This window comes from Embiotoca jacksoni, unplaced genomic scaffold, assembly GCF_022577435.1.
Source record: "Embiotoca jacksoni isolate LCO1_2020_lvr unplaced genomic scaffold, fEmbJac1.0.p SCAF_3, whole genome shotgun sequence".
NCBI classification, from domain to species: Eukaryota; Metazoa; Chordata; class Actinopteri; family Embiotocidae; genus Embiotoca; species Embiotoca jacksoni.
The window spans coordinates 6,714,490-6,732,427 of record NW_027185381.1 but is presented as its reverse complement, the minus strand read 5'-3'; the positions used below and the strand labels follow the sequence as shown (position 1 = coordinate 6,732,427).

General features: G+C 40.7%; 1 protein-coding gene across 13 annotated transcripts in view; it reads left to right on the top strand.

Moving 5' to 3' along the window:
- The window catches only part of LOC138205723 (unconventional myosin-IXAa-like), a 133,498-nt gene that overhangs the window by 73,342 nt on the left and 42,218 nt on the right, over positions 1–17,938 (top strand). For 7 of the 13 annotated variants that reach the window (XM_069161909.1, XM_069161902.1, XM_069161903.1 and 4 more), the window contains exons 6-9: positions 2,028–2,081; positions 5,990–6,090; positions 6,858–6,984; positions 12,171–12,260. In XM_069161909.1, coding sequence (XP_069018010.1) covers positions 2,028–2,081; positions 5,990–6,090; positions 6,858–6,984; positions 12,171–12,260 — 372 coding nt within the window. The remainder of the gene's footprint in view (positions 1–2,027; positions 2,082–5,989; positions 6,091–6,857; positions 6,985–12,170; positions 12,261–17,938) is intronic. The other 6 variants (XM_069161911.1, XM_069161910.1, XM_069161912.1 and 3 more) reach the window with 3 other exon arrangements.

The window sequence follows — 17,938 nt, the reverse complement described above, 5'->3', positions numbered from 1 at the left end:
TCTCTGTATCTCATATATTTGTGTGTGTGTGTGTGTGTGTGTGTGTGTTTGTTTGTGGCTGTGTGATGTGTACATGTTTGTACAAATGCCAAAAGCAAACATAGAGTATGTGTGCATCCTTTGCGGTACATCTCATTTGTGTGTGTTGGTAGCTGCTGTGTGAGGATTTATATTCCCTCTTCCTACTGTAACAAAAAATGTTTTTGTCTTTGGTCGTCTCCCATCCTTCCCCAAAAGAAGTAACAATTTTTTTTCCTGCTTTCCCTTAATCCCCACAACAACAACAACAACAACCCCCTCCCCTACCGACCCCCCCCCCTGCGGCTGCCTGTTACTATGCAGCTCTGTTTCCATGGCAACTACAAAACTCGGGAGTCAATTTGGCGCTGGCTCGCTCTCGTGCAGAGGGCGCCAGCCGTCGCGTGTCTGCGCGCACACGTGTTTGTCTGAGCGTACACACTCCTCGCACAAATGGTGTCACCAAACAAAATGATTATCCATATTTAGCTCTCTCCTCTCACAGAGACGGATGTTGCTCTCTGTGCGTCTGTCAGTCTCTCGGCGGTGGATTGTAACAAAATACATTCACTCCGCTACTTCAAACTGGAGTGTGGCACTTTAAAATATAAATTAACATATATTACATGTTTAAATCTGGTGTCTGGTTTGACACTCCCGCGCTGGCCGGATGAATACACGCTGCTCAAGGTGAGCCTGCTAACTTCCTGTTTAGCCCGATGCTATCTTTAGGGGATCAAATAATTCAATCCTATAGCTCTTCTAGAGTTTCCAAATGTAATCAGACAGAATGGGTCAAATTTTGAAAGTGAAGTGACTCATTTTGTGGGGGTTGTGATGCTCAAAACTATGTTTCCACTGTTTTAAAGCCACAGCGGTGGCGAGTGAACAGCCGATGACGTGTCGACTGTTTTTGTAGTTATTTTCACTGGTAAAAAGTGGAGAAGTTCTCCACGACAGATTTAACGTTGTAATCCTTCACACGTCAGAACTGACCCATTTCCAAAATCCCTGCAGATTTAGCATATAGTACATAACATTATTTTATTGTGTACATTTACAGACTATAGTGCCCTCTAAAAGTTCCACATTGGAATTAGATATAGATAAATATTGTAATGTTTGTACTAACAATCCCACAATGCACAGTGGCACATTTCACAAATACCAAAATTACTGTTGCCTGACTAAACAGTTTACGGTGGTGACATGAAATGATTATTAGTAAGTGTGCCAATTTACTAGCCACTACCGAATTGAATCCAACATGGAAACAGTTGACTACAGCTTAAAATGACTTTATTGAGTGTAAAGACATTAAACAGCTATTCCAGAAAAAACAATGCAACCCAAATAGGACATAAAAATAGGGGTTTTGTTTTTAAGAAAATCTTAAGGATTATATTTTAAAGTGCCATTTTCAGTACTATTCTTAAATGCTTCAATTTTATTTTACTTCTACCTTCTGCAGGGAAATATTTTACTTTCTTTTCACCTGCTACTGTTATTTGACAGCTGTAGTTACCAATTCATTTACTGGTTAAAGTCATGTATGGCATGTTTCTACCTATCGGTATATAATGAAGTTAAAAAAAAAAAAAAAAGGTCAATATCCCATAATAGTACATAACAGCAAGACTGTAATTACAGTTGGGTTTTTTTTACTCCATGATGCATAACCCTTTTACCAATAGTACTTATGTAGTGAGATTTAAAATGCAGGGTTTTTCTTTCTATTATATTAGTTTTATCCTTTTGTATTGCTAGTTTTACCAAAATAAAATATTGAAATAGATTGTGTGGTTTCTGATATTCATACCACTTGTATCCAGAACCATCTCTGACGAGGTCACATTATGGATTTGATTATTGCGACTACAGTGATGTGTGTGTCTGTTTGTGTGTGAAGTTTAGTCATTTTATCCACACCATGTGTCATTTCTCTCACTCATCTTGAAGATCCTTGTGTGTAATTCAAGCTTTCTTAACCCGCTCTGCCTTGCTTCCAGATGACAAAGAAATTGCACAAACTCCACTGGGACAATTACTATGAGAGTGAGCTGGTCAGTATCATGTGGATGACGACTTGTTTGTGTGCGTCTGTGCTTATGGGTGTGTCGTGCTCCGCTGGGTTTTTTGGTGCCAGTCTTGGCCTTGTTCTCTGTTGGCTGTCCACACCCGCCTGCTTGCAGTGAAATGGACTAAAGATGGAGGCGACCCGGGCTGACCTCAACTGGTCGAGCTCTACGAAGGACTGCCTCTAAAATGTTTAAAGGGATACCTTAATGTAATCACTCTACTCTATTTGATTGTTTTACCTCAAGAGATTTACTGTATGTACCATTATACTGCAGAATTTATTTAAGTTATTTTCTTCCTTGAAGAAATGAAGCTCATACATCCCTCTTTTCTTTTATGAAATGACGGGATGTGGTTATGTGTTGAGTAACCAAACACCATTCAAACAATAAGGAATCCCTTCAAACTAATCTTTAGCTTTTTGGGTGCTTTGCTGCTGGGAAATGGGTGATATTGTCAAACCTGAAAATTGCCATCTTTAAAGGGAAGGTTCAGGATTTTACCTTCACCACTACATTTACATATATTACTTAAATGTATTACTTCACACTGCAGGACTAAAGTACTACAGACAAAGTAGGCAGTAGTTGTGAGGGTGAGAGAGTTCAACATCCTGTAGCATGCTGTCAAATTCAAGAGCAGAAGAGGGAGGAGAAAACGTGACAGGCTTTGAGCGTTATGATCCAAAAATGAATTATTTAAGGTTAAATGTTTTTCAAATGGCTGCAGTGAAATGTTCAGTGGCACACTGACACATGATAATATTGAACACAAATCCAAAATCTGCCTCAAAGGGCTTTACAATCTTTATATTATACAATATAGATGGGGCCTTTAGTTGATTACTTTCAATTAACCCTGTTTAATTTCAAGCATAAAGCAAAAACACTGATATTGACACCAATAGATGCTCTCAACAGCAGCAGACAGGCAGGGAGTGTAGGCAGCACTCATGTACTCAGACAGTGAGCTAACATGTGACACACTCAAACAGGTGAAGCAACACTGAAGGAATCATTTCACCAATAATGAACAAGCATTTGTGGCAAGAATCAATATGACACACGATAGACAAGCTACAGTTGTATTATTTTCATACTATTTTTCATAGGACGTATAATTTCCAACACACTGTTCATTCTCCAAGACCTTGAGTAGTGATGGCTTCACATCCTGAAACTTCCCTCTAGGTGTGTGGTCCATTTTGTGTGCTTGTGTGTGTGTGTGTGTGTGTGTGTGTGTGTGTGTGTGTGTGTGTGTGTGTGTGTGTGTGTGTGTGTTTTGCTGTTCCACCGGTCTTTGAGTCCTGTCTTGTCAGCCTCCACCTGAAGTGAGTAATGTTTGGTCAGTGGGATTTGTTGTGTGTGTTTGAGGGATTCAGTATCGCCTAATGGGAGATTAAGTTACTTTGCCGGCGAGCAAACACTTGACATGAGAGTTGGTTAGTATAAATACAACTCATGGTCTTACCGTATTTCATTCTTGACTCTCCCACTTTTTTAATCTGTTCTTTAATTCAGTGAAAGGTTTCAGAGGACACTCACTGTTTTTAGGTTTTCATCTTATTTTTGAAAAGAGCAGAAAAACACATTTCTTATAATGTTCCACTTTGGTGAATTATTCCTTTAACTTGGATGTCTTTCCTCTCGCTCTCCCTTGTATTTTTCCCCTCACACAACCATCTGCTCTCACTGTTTGCTGACACACAGTCTCTCTCGAGGGTCAGTCAATGACCTCATCAGTCTGTGACCCCACTGTCCAAGGAGATGATGTCACTGTCTTCTCACATACACACACACACACACACACACACACACACACATGCAGAGAAAGCTTGGCAGCCTTTGACAGCTGTCTGAGCATCTGACCAACCCTGTGGGCCTATTTAACCTCCGACCTCTACCATTGGTCAATGTGTGCCGCAGTAAATAGAGACGCCCAGCACTTTGAACAGTAACAAGTGTATACATGTTCCAGATGCAGCATCTGGAAGTAAAAATAGAAAGTAAACAAATGTGAATAAAAAAAACTGTGAGTATTTGACTAAATCCCAAAGACCAAACATTTTCTGGATGTTTGCATTTGATGTGTGCAGTCGAGTGTTTGGTTCTGGGCCTCGGTGGCTGTTGGTCTGCATTTTGTGCTTGTTTGGGTGTCTATGGTTTTTGGTTGTGTGGAATGTCTGGTAACGGGGCGGCATGCTGCTTTTGGCACAAAACCGGCTGGGTCCCTCGATGACATAAATCATGACCAAGTCATGGTAAGTAAGAGGAAAGCTTTGACTGGATGCACATAACTATGAACGGGATCCTTGAGTGATCTGTTAAAAAGCTCTATGTGCACCATCAGCTCGAATTCTGACTTAATTCAGTGTAAGTCTGCACGAGAAGTGTTGGAACTGGCATAAAAATGAAAATTTCAAGTTCTGTCTTTGCTTGAAATAAGTAGGTAGAACAGATTGTTTCTTAATCTTCACTTTACTGCACTCAAGAATCTCTTGTTCTTCTCTGTTTTTTCGAAGCACCAATAGCTAAGGTTTTGGTTTTTCAACCAAACTATTCACTCGCAACTGCCAAAATTGATCTCTTTATTTTCTCAACTTCCTTCAACGTATCACATTGTGCTGTTTGGCGCTGAGCTCCAACATACCCAGCAATTTGAAAACTGGCCCTTCCCGGGTCTCGCCGTAGCTCAAGAAGCCTCAAAACCTCTTTGTTGCAATTGGAGAAGTTCGCTGGAGAAATACGCTGATTGTTGGCTCTGCCGCTCCTGACAAGTTATAAGCCAAAGGAAAACAATGGAGAGGCAGAGGAGTGTAGAACGGTAACGTGTAGAAGAGGCAGATCCAGTGTGTGGATTATGGGCTCCTGTGTCTTCTCTCGCTGGCCGCTCGCTGTGGTATGTGCTAATTACAGCCTGAGAGAGGCTCGCTGAAGCAGCAGAGACATGCTGACCGACTGGATGGCCTGAGGAGACACACACACACACACACACACACACACACACACACACACACACACACACACACACACACACACACACACAATCACTGTATACCTGCACATCCTCGCTCTCCCCTCCTTTGCTTAACATCAGTGCTCAATCATGGCAGCACTCACTCATTCTTAAACTCACCAATGATATCAGTGTCTCATGATTACACAGGAATGTACTGGTGTTCACTTAGCAGGGTTTCCCTCAGATAACAGAGGCAGTTTTCATTTCTCGAACTGAAATAGACTCTGGAAATGACATCTTTTCTCGACATTAGGACATACTGCTTCAGTTAATTACTGTCAAAGAAATTCGTGATTTGATTGGTTAATTGCTGCCATTTGCTGATCTGTCAGACTAACGTGACAGCATATTGTCTCCTTTAATTAATGTAGTTTCTACATTGTGGTCCTACTCAATAAATGTGAGGCCTTTACTGTAATGTAACCTATTGACCTTTTTACCTGAAGAGTATCTGAGTTGTGAACCTGCGTCACATGACGCAGACTCAACTTATGAATCTGACAGATGAGTCCAAGAAGATTTGGAGCTTGACTCTCACTTTGACTCTTAACCTCATTCTCCTCAAACCCAACAACAATTGAAAAAGATGTTATAAAGGAAAGAAAATCTCTGAATCAGTCGGAGACCTATAACTCCGACCTCGCAGAACGGAAAGTTGCATTTATAGACGTACACCAGCATGTGATCACACCACGACACACCCACATTCTCAAATTTATTTGACAGTCATAAATATTAATGCTTTGAAGGCACTAATTATTATTATTTTATTTTTTTTGTGAAACTGGTGTGCTGTATATTTATGAAATAATCCTGATGTGCGTCTCTTTCTGTCTCCCTCTCTTCTTCTTTGTGTGTTTCCACCCGACACCAGCAGGACTGCTTCACAGTAGAAGGAGAAGACCTAAAACATGACTTCGAGAGGCTGCAGCTGGCGATGGAGATGGTCGGCTTCCTGCCCTCCACACGCAAACAGTAAGATTAGTTACATGAAGTATACAAATGTTATTGAATAAAAGATCACAACAGTATGACCGCAAAGTCTGTTTGAATCAGGGTCTTTTAAAGTGTGACATGAGTGTGCATAAATGTATCTCAACACAGTTTTGTGGAAACATACTGCCAACACAGCAGTGTTTCTGGTACAATAACATGTGGAGGCTAAAACAAACTCAGCACTGTCCTCATGTGATGTTCCCCCCACAAGACATTTTAAATTCATTAATTTCTTACATGCTGTTTCAGCTTGTCAACAGCTCAAAGTGTGTTAAATGAACAGCTTACTGAGCTGAGCAGCTGCCAGCTGTAGCCTCATTTTTAACAGTTGTGTCTTCTCATCTTACTCTTGGCAAGAAAGAATATAAAAATGTTACCAAAATGTCAAACTGTTCCTTTAAATCTTTATATTATTTAGGAGATTATTAGAGTCCCTGGTCAGTGCCCTGTATTTCAGTCAACAAGCATCAATCAGGAATAATGGTTCTTAAAAATGCCACGTAACAATTAATGTCCCTGTCATTTTCTATCCACTGCACAATGTATTTAAAGATACATATATCATGATTGTCTTTCAGTTCGTTCAGTTTGTTTTCATAAAGAAACTATCCAGTGTCATGTAGTGTAAACCAGCAAGGTGTCCTGATCAAGGGCCTCCAAGTACAAAACAACCCTTCATTAATCGTACAGCTTGCAAAGTAACAAAATAACAGTGTAATAACAATGAGTGCCTTTTTTCCCGTCAGGATTTTCTGCTTGCTGTCAGCGATCCTCCACCTGGGAAACATCCGCTACAAGAAGAAGACCTACAGGGATGACTCCATCGACATCTGTAACCCAGAGGTGCTGCCCATCGTCTCCGAGCTGCTAGAGGTGAGCAGCAGATCACAGCCTGTTCACCAACACTGACTCAACAACATTCAAGTTTAGTAATCAGGCATCAGTATAAAGTTCACAGAAAAGTGTATGGAAAAAAATATTTTTGTAAAATATAATTACATTTTTCCATCTGAAAATCCAGTGGAAAATGTCACATTAACATGTCTGAGTGAAAACACACAGTCCTATTTGTGTTGCTGACTTCATGCTGAAGTGCAATACTCTAAATACTTTAAAGGATAATAAAAATGAGGAATGGGCACAGGGCTTTACACAGGACCTGTTTATTCTCCCTAAATTCTCCAAATTCTAAATTCCATTTTGTTATTCCATCACGTGCCCACCAGAGATTCTGAAAACTCCACAAACTTAGTGACCTTTAAAAAAAACACGTAGCATCCATTTGAGTTTTCCCTCTGCTCTATATTTTTTTGAACACTGTGTGAAAATGTGATTCTAACTGCCAGAATTCACCTCCCACATGTGGGTTTTACAAAAAGCCTTTTAGAGTGCTGAGGACTCTCTGCGTCCGAGCACAGCTTGTGGTGACAACGGAAGTGAAGAGGTGCTTCAGGTCCCAGAGAGCCGTCCGACCATCCAGTACTTCCACAAAGTACTGTTTGTGTACAGGCTATTTTCAGAGCTCTTGTGCTGGCGTGCTGTTGCGTGGGCGTGCTTTTCCCACCAAGAACAACGAGTCCCTGTCATTGTGCCAATATCACCTGCATCGTTTACAGTATTTTAGAAACATGTCAGACACGTCAGCAGGGGTTTTAAAAGATCATTTTAATTCTGATACTCATGACCTGCTTGGCAACAACTTTTTGTTCCTTAATTTTGAGGTCAAATGTTTTTGTTCTGCTGAGCAAAACTTTTTCTTGTCGCCAATGGACATTTGTTAGAGGTCAGATCTCACTAAATTAGATCCTTACTTGCACTTTACTTTTCTAATTGCACATTTGACAGCAGATGAGTTTCCTCAGTGGCAGCTCTTTTTCTCTGAAAGTAGAGTTCAAGTAAACAGCCTCTGGTTTCAGCAGCTGTATTCTAGTCAGATTGTAGGAGTAAAACTGCCTCAGACCATTAATAGACCACAGTTTTGGTGCATCTTAAAGTCTGGTCCTGTTTTTCTTAATCTAATCGAAGTTCATTGTATTTTTATAACCTCACTTCTGTTTGATCAGAACAATGTACACGAAGAATAAAAAGTAAAAGTTCTCATTGGGTGGCAGAAGGACTGGTTGAAGTGGAGATAATTTGAACTGCTTTTTAGGAATGTATAGCAGGGTATTATATTGTGTTATTTGCCTATGTGTTTTGTTTGTAACTTCTTAAGCTTCAAAGTTCTAAAATAAATGCATCTGTCAAGTTTTTATATATATATATATATATATATATATAACATTTTATGTATACAACATGCACTAATAAGCCTGGTCTGTGGGTTTTGACTGCTGGGAACTCTTTTATGTGTCCACAGCACAAAGAGACACATGGAAAAGCATCTTCTGGCACTGCTTAACATGCCACACAGTGTTCACAAGTTCATAATGTTGTGCAGTTTTCGGGTTCCTCCTTGACACTAAGTGCAGACCTCACACAAACACACAAACACACACACACACACACACACACACACACACACACACACAAATATATGAGTTACACAGAGATTCACGGTTGAATTTTTAGTGCTCCAGTTATGATATGCGAGTTAAAAAATCAGCAAATATCATTAGCATATTTATCAATCTCTATACGTCTCATCTTTTACTTGTATATACATAAACTATACGCACGCACGCACACACACTCGGCAGCGTACACAGTGAGGACTGCTCAAACATCCACCACACTGTTCTGATTTACCTTGCGACAAATTGCAACGATTAGTCGGATATGCTTGTTGAGTCGCTGACAAAACAATGTCCGAAGTGTGCCGGAGACTCCTGTCAACAGCACAGCGGGGATGTTATGACTGTGGAGAGCATGCCAGGGTTCCCCTTTAACATCCTGACTGATCTCTTTGACAGAGAGTCAGAGTCAGACATGCGGAGTGGCAGCGACGTGTGTCGAGCATGTTGGCCACATGCTCAGGGGTCAGTGTTTTTCAAGTTCAAGTTTATTTGGATGTCTGTTAGTTGGTGCAAAGGCAGCGGCTATTTGTCCCCAGGGACGTATAAAACATCCGTAAAGCAAAGATGAAGAAAGAAGGAAAACCAAACCACAGGGTAATAAATTCAAAAAAAGAGTTGCAATGGATCTGAGTTTCCAGGGAAGAGTAAGTCTTTAATTTGGCAACATTCCTGACACAGTGTTTTGCTGGGACCAAAGTGGGGTCAGCTAATAGGAAAACACTATTATGGAGGAGTGAAGCAGGATGGGTGGATGATTGAAAAAATGTGATGGTTTCATGAGAATATTTTCAAATTAGTATTTTTTTTTTCTTCTTTTTCTTTTGGACTTGTGAAATTAGGTAATTGAGTAATAAAATTACCTTTCATTTTCACATGACAGCAAAGCATGCATTTACTGTCGTTAACACTTGGAGTGCCTTTGAATTACTTTAAAATGTATTTTTGCTTGATGTAGGGCTGGGCCGTATATTGAATTAATTTGTTCGATTTTTTTTTTTTTTTCTAAGAAATTGGTGTGTATAGACCAGACAGGCAACATCAAAACTACTCAGCACTCGTGTTTTTTTTTTAATGATGCATGACTTTATTTTAGAACATTTTGCGTAAGAGAGTCTACTAAATGGTTAAATAGGTTGTTGAGGTTTGCTAAATGTAGTTTTATGTTGAGTCATGCGAGGCTGGAATCGCTTGAAGGGAAAGCTCAGCCAAAGTGTAGAGCAGCCCTGACTGATGCCCTAATTTACATGAATAACCAATGTTTGATATGTAAAAAGCTCCCAGGATGAGATGTAAAACACTGTGCTTGCTTACTGCCGTGACACACGAATGCAAAGCACCTCTCAAGGAGAACTGAGTGCGGATTGATGCATGAATGCGAACGATACTGGCTGCCACTTCCTGTTTCCTGTGGAGGTGAAACTGGAAGAGGAAGTAGAGCTCGTATGGTCCGATGGACGGCTGACAGACTGGATCCTCTGAGCTTTGCAGTCGAGTGATTTGATATAGAGGGAAACATTTCTGTGCAAACTGGAAATTAATCCTGAGAGCAGCTTTCTGTGAGAACAAATCCCACAAAAGCCTGATTCTGTTGATGGTATTTTAGTGCTGAAAACAGTATCTTGAAACACACTGCAAAGCTAGTCCAGTCTAAAAGTTGTGTTTTTTCATCACAATCGAGAATCTTGTCAGCTTTGTGCTTGGTTTTCCTTATTAGTAACCACACAAGTTTTGTTCAAGAATCATTTACACTAAGATTTAAATAAATTCTCCAATTAGTTCCAGCCTTCATGACATCTTTTAAAATATTTTTTGAAATATTTTTGTTTTGTTTCCATGACGCACATGCTTTTATTTTGAAGTATAAGCCAAAGAAAGTAATTTCAATGAAATGTATAGTTCAGATTTGTATTAGTGAATTAAAATCCAGTTGGCTGTTTTATATATACCCCCGAAACATCGTTTGACCATCTTCAAAGTGCTGGTGTAGTTTGAAGCAGACACTGCAGTGAATATAGCTGTCTAAACATGGCGATGGTAAAGGCTGGAAGGAGCCAAATTTGGTGCTTTTACAAACCATCACATCTGAGGTTTCAATAGCTAGAATTAAATTGAACATGTTAAAAAAAAAAAAAAAAAAAACATCGGTTGACTTCCAAACAGATTCATTGACCCCAAACCCGTGCTCATAAACTTCCGTGTATTATGGTATTAGAGCTGTGATCATATCAGAGCAGCAAGCCTGTTACCAAGCAACTAATACATGGAAATGTACCGGCTAAAGACCAATCACCAGGCTGCAGAATAGGCTTTGCTCTTTGTGGAGGGATTACCAGACAGTGTGAAATGAGGTCTGATTATGCCACCCCCCTCCCCCCCCACACACACACCGACCCACTCTGCGCACGCACGCACGCACGCACGCACACACACACACACACACACACACACACACACACACACACACACACACACACACACACACACACACACACACACACACACACACACACACACACGAGTGCAGTCCTCCTCCTGTCCTCCCCCCGTCTGTTTATGTCAAAGCTTTCACAAAGGAGACAACTGACAAAAATAGCTCCATAATGGTATTAACTGTAACATTAACACCCTTGCTTTTTATACATGAAGACATCAGGTAACCTCACAAAGACTTATTGTCACATGTATTCACACACAAACACGCACCCATGTGGCCTCAGCAGCAGCTGTTGGGCCCACTCCCATAATCCCTGTAGATGGAGGAGATGTGCACGGTGACATCTGCTTCTCCCAGTGTGGCCCTGTCATCAATGGTTTGTCTGGGGCCAAGTTTAGAGTCTGCAGACTCACATGGAGGGTCACATACTCTTGCAGCAGGGATATTATGAGCTTCGGTAAGGGTCCGTTAGATGGGTGAAATGGAGTGAATGGTTTATGGTGTATTTTAGCGCCATACACGATGACAAATTCAGTTAAACTACCTATAGATAAAAAAGACCCAATTTTAATGTCTGTTTTTGGTTGTCTGGAGACTTAAATAAATGACTGATAAAGTGCATGTCATCACTACATTCCAACCAGCAGCATAAAATAAATAATTACATTTTATTATACAGGAGAGCAAACTGTAAACAAATCTATATTGTCTTATGGTATTCACTATATGCTCATAAACTATACATGTAAAATATGTATTTTAAATGATATATTTAAGGTTCACAGAAAAATGTCTGCTTCCTCTGTCAAAATAATGTTGGCAATAGTGGGCATTTATCAGGCAAAATACCCATTGCATTCTGGGAAATGTAGGACAACATTTTCAGAGACTGACCCTTCAAGGAGTGATGATATCTTTGCTTCTGCTTCTTTGATTTTGACCAGTAGTCCTATTTAATCTGTCTCGTGACCACTGCTGGGAAACCCCATTGACTTCCGTCACTTTTACTGTCCAAACTATTAAATCGAGGCAGCGTCTCTTTGCCCAGTGACACTGGTCCTGATCTTATCTTTGTTTATGACACGTTTTTTGTTGTGGTTTTCTTCCAGGTAAAAGAGGAGATGCTGCTTGAAGCACTGACAACCAGGAAGACAGTGACTGTTGGAGAGAGGCTCATCGTGCCCTACAAACTTGCCGAGGTGACCTTTTAAAAATGACACTGTCAACACACCTTATCAGAATATGACACCTGCGTCCTAAACACACTGACTTCCTCTCACCTTCTAAAATTGGGAAACCACCTGTGAGTCAGTCTGGTCCTTTATTGTTGCCGTACAGTTAACGAAACCTAACAGATGTTAAACACGGGACATTTAAAAAGAAAAGAAAAACTACCTGTGTGTGTGTTGTGCTGGCAGAAGCGGTGGGGCGTGAGCAAATTCCAGTCAGTCTCAGGAAAGCATAGTGGAGCCGAGTGCTTTGTTATGAAGTGCGTCAGCTGGAGGGAGATTCTGTGTTTGTGTGTGCATGATGTGTGGAGCTTGTCTGGGGAGTTTGTTGTGGCATTCCCCCACAGCCCCCACCTCTTCTGTCTAAGTCTCTTTTGATAGGGGTCTCTTCCTCTGCAACTTCCTGTTTCCTGTCGAGTCAAGCAACAGTGATGTGACTTAACCCTGTCCATACAACCCTCTAGATTTACAGTCTGAGAAATGTACCTCTTGGATGCCTCTAGATAGACTCCGCTGAAGGGTATCATAGTACTGATGAATATTAATATTCGGTGGTTTTTGTTTATGTCTCTGATGGCTCAGTGTGGCTCTGAATGTGGTCCAACTCTGGGTCTTTTGTCTGAAGAAGGAAATGTTACACATAGATAGCCTCTTTTTTCCCCGCTCTGCTCCACCCCCCCCATCGGGTCTACGGGTTAGTTTAGCCTAACAATAGTTGCTTCAGTCATGTGGTCGTGTCTGAGGAATGTGTAGCCGCCATTGCAATATACAGTACAGAGGCCAGAAACCAGATCTTGGTTCAGTCTGTCTCTTTCTTTTATAGTCACACGTTTCAAAATCCTAAATTTACTTTTCTAGTTTAGCTGTGAAACAGGGACTCAGATGATATGATCAGAAATCCAATCCTGGATGAGGGCTGCAGCTATGATAAACCATGTCCTGCAGCTTCTGATGTCACCCCATGAACATTTCCTCCTGTCCTCCTCGAGGTGATCTTATCTTGAAAGGAGCAAAAGGTAAAGGGATGTACCAGGACATGCAGGGAGGGAGGCAGAGACCCTCAGATCACAGAGAGGACCTGTTCATCAGGGAAAGCAAAGATAAAGCAAGAGAATAAAAAGTACCAAAGTACCATGCATCGTGGGAAATCCCCAAATGTATACAACTCAACGGGAGGAAAAGAGCCTCATGTATTACCTGGTGTTGTACAGTGCTTTATGTGTGCCAACTGTAAAGGTTAAGTGCAGAGTTGGGGAACAATAGAACAACGTTTTTATGATGAGGCCATGTTTTGTTTCTGCTAGCCTGGTGTTACCAGACACCGCATGCATGAATACATAGGTCTGGCCATGATCCATGAGCATTTTTTCCAGTCCTTGCATTGTAATGCATGTAGATTAATTTTGAAACTTCTGGAGCAGCCTTTAAACATTCAGCATATCTGTAAATGACAGTTGCAGACATTGCAGACCTGACAACGGCTTAGACTACGCCAATTCCTCAATATTTGCTGGCTGGCGTTGCTACAACTGTTCCTATCCCTCCATCTCACTTCACCACGGTTGCTATTGTTGGAACTACATTTCAAAACAAATGCTTGAGGTCAAGATTACTCCTACTGGTCACTGATTGGTCCGCCCTTCAGAGTGATTGAGTGATTCAGTAAAAACCAAAGCTGTGAGCAATAGGTGGGCGGAGCCAGGCTAACAAAGGGCATACAGAAGGCAGGAAACTGTCTTTTGCTGATAGATAGTTAGTGATGATAACACGCCGAGAAATGTTGCAAAATGCCAACAAAGATAGTGAGTGATGAAGATGACGAGAAGTGTGCAAATGTAGATTTTAGAAATGTAGAATTTCAAATGTTTTTCTGAATTCAGGTGAGAACACAGAGGATATAAATAGAATTTAGGTTGTTTACAAGAAGCTTCTACAGGACATCTTTAGGACAAATTAGTGGACTTTGAGATTTTTATTTGCCAGCGGGTAGTTGTACATTTGTGTGAATGTACCTCCCAGTAACCATTTTTTCGCAATGCATTTTCAAGGCAACAACCCAAACCTTGACCGTCATAACTACGAGCCGAACTCCAAATCTTACCTCAACCTTTTAAACTAAACTAAAACTAAACCGAAAATAGGCCAAAATGTTCCTGTATTCCATTCTCAAGAGCTAACATTCAAATTGGTCCTCACTAAACTTAACTACAAGAGCACACAATATGAGAGCAGTGAAAGTGAAGCCCTGCCCCGATCTGACCGAGGGCTGTGGGAGCGAGTTGAGGCCACCTGTAGAATCCATAACAATCCTGTTTTTATACAAAGGAAATGTGGAAAAAATAGAACCTGGCAAACGTTGCTGCTGCTTCTCAGAAATTATTTCTTCCTACTTGGATAAAAAGGTTTAAGAACGTGTGCGAGGCAGCTGTCCCATCCAGCAACAGTCACGATGGGAAGATTTGGATGTCTGACCTGCTAAACCCCAGTGTGCTGCAGAGCAGTGGCTGCCACCTCTTTATGTTTAGCCAAGAAGATCCCTACATTGATGGGATGGTCTGTGGTTGAGTCAGGTGGAATACTTTTAAGAAAAGATGGGGTTTTGTACCGGAGTAATAATAAGAGTGAAGGGTAATCCCTATTCAATCTAAGTTTTGAATTTGGCCATGTCCCCACATTTTGCTTTTTTGTTCTGCTCAATCAGACAAGCTTCACACCAGTCCTCAGATTAAAACACAGACATTTCTAATCAAACTGCCTCGCTGCTGCTTATATTTTGTGTTAAGGCAAATCATCTTCATCACTTCTTAAAATTACCTGAATGGTAAGTGATGGAGATGATGAACAGCATGTTTATTTAAATCAAGCCCTTTATACAAACCAAAGTTAAATCTAAATGTATTATTTTATTTATTGGCAGATTATGGGGAATTCAGCTCTTCATGCGACCATGTGAGGTGCAAATAACTCCGAGCTCTATGGGGTTAAAGTTCTGGTTCAGAGACACGCAGGTCTGATTCGGAGAGAGAATATTGGAGTGTGCATCTGTCAACATCATGATTGCGTGCATGTGTGTGTTTGCACACGCGTGTGAGCCAATGTCTGTCAAGATAAGGCAAGCTGTTTGACATTTTTGATGTGGCTCCGGATATTCTGACTGCACCACTTCCTTCTTCCTGTTTGAAAGACAGATACAGGGAAGGAAGGGGAAGTTTGTGTGTGTGTGTGTGTGTGTGTGTGTGTGTGTGTGTGTGTGTGTGTGTGTGTGTGTGTGTGTGTGTGTGTGTGTGCGTGTGTGCGTGCGTGCGTGCGTTTCATATGCTGCTTCATATTAGTTTCTAAGTGGTTGAAGCCTCATGGTGAGAATATAAAGGTATAAATACTTAACATATATGGAGACGTGTATATGGGCATTGGCATAGACAACAAGTACATAAATCCTAGTTAAAAACATGTGCAGATTGTCATGTTGTGGTGAAAAACACACACAAAACACCCCACAGCGAGGAAGCTGGCAGGCCACGTGCAGTGTGAACTCATGCTGGTGTTTTAGACCTCCTGTGGTTTTCAAGAGCAGGAATGAGAGAAAGAGATGTGAACAGAGAGAACAACAACTTACTCTCCCAGAGCCTTATAATCACAAACACCAGCTGAGACCTGGTTAAACAGTCAGGGCCCTCACAGTTTACAAAAGTCTCTGACAAAGTCCTGCTAATTATTTTGTCAGTTTCTTGGGTGGCCCCCCAGTAAAACATTTTCAACCCATTTGCTTCCAGCCATGTTCCCTCCTAGTATCTAACTGGTCCCATTGTGGTGAATAATTAAATTACATGGCAAAACACAGAGACAATGCATGCTCAGTGAGCATGTCAAATGTTCTCATCAGATCTGCCAATCCTGAGTTCTTGCTGAAGCATTTAAATTTAGATTCTTTTTGAAACATTGTATTATTTATAACAATCTTACATAACTTTGTGGGTGCAGGAACGTCACAGGCCTGACTGCTAAAAATAGCATGAACAATCAATAATGCAAGCATGAAGAGGCAGTGTTTAAAAATGCACGTTTTTGCTGCATCATGGCATGCGACCTCAGAGGGCAGAGTTTCTGAGTGCAGCTACTTTGGGGCGTGATCAGGTTCAGTGCATCACAAAAACCTCGGAAACAGTTACAGTACTGGTTGTTAAAGATGCACAAGTTGTTTTTTTTTAAGTATTTTTTTTTTTTTAATGTCCTCATAGTTTGAGGTATTTCCTTTAAGTTGCTTCCCTCTGAGCCAAGGTGGTAATACGCTAAGTTTAATGAAGCTTTGCATTTGGGGTCAGCTATTTTTTCATGCTCAGTATTATTGGCTTATGGATCTGCCAGCTGATTAATAATAACCAGTCATATTCATTCTAGTATGTGAAATAAACTGGCAGTTCTGACTTCACATCTCTGTATTGATTAAATCTGCCACCCCAACCTCCTTCTTGTGCCCTTTAAACTTTGACATTGTTTTTTTAAGCTCTAATGTTTATAATATGATTGTTGCTTAGAGATTTCTGGATCTCTGCCCCCGTCTCTGTCTTGTCCTCACACATGCATAGACAGCAGGCCTTCATCGTTGCAAAATAGCAACAGAGCAGTAGCCATAGAGCGGCACACTAATTGATAATGGCAAGAGAACAAAAAGTTGTTTATTTACACTGAAATGAGGCCTAAAGTAGTATAGTAGGTTAACTGGTAGGATAAGAAAAAAAAAAAAATCACCCTGCACAGTTTTTAGGGTCCTTTGTGTTTACAAAGAGTATGACCTAACTTTTTTCTCTCTCTGGAGTTTGACACACATGCATAACTTTTACAATCACTGTTCCTGTTCGTTTGGATTCTCCACTAAATGAAGTCCACTCTGACTGGATCACACTGAACAGTCTTTTCAAACTGGGGTGTCTGTCGTAAAACACAACTCTTTTGGGGTTCCTGGAATGAAACCGTTTGACCCAGTTCAAGCAGATTTCTTTAGTCTTGTTCTACTCCCTATTCAATCATAACACTTGTTGCTGCCAAAGAACGAGTTCAGGTGTCTAAGTCCACTCTGCTTATGTTAGCTTAGCATGCTTGTCATCGGGTGTAAATAGAGAGCATAGTTGCTGTTTGGCTTGTTGATGCGTAATAATGGGTCATCTTGGCAGTCTGTTTTTTTATGGATCAATGTGATGTGTGATGTGTAGGTCTGGAGGTGCTTAAGGTTTTGGCTGAAAACACCTCAAGTATTACAGAACTGTGCACAACAAGACGACCCAACGTAACTCTGGTTACTCTGTATGAGGCCTTAAAATACAAACTGGATTTTGTTACAACTGTCTGTAGCGCCCTGATAATTCTCCTTTCAAAACCACTGGTGATAACAAATATCGAATTAATCTTCCTTAATAGATTATTGTGATAAAACTACTTTCTCATTTCAGCAGTGTGCTACTACAATAATGTCACTTTTGTTTTGACATTTGAGAAGGCCATGCAAATAAGAAGCGTAATGCATATTTGAATATGTTGACTAGTTATTATTTCCACTAGATAGCTGAGAGCATAGAATCGTTATGATCAATATAAAGGTAGAGCCAGCAGCTAGTTAGGTTAGCATCAAGGCTAGAAACAAGTTATCCTGG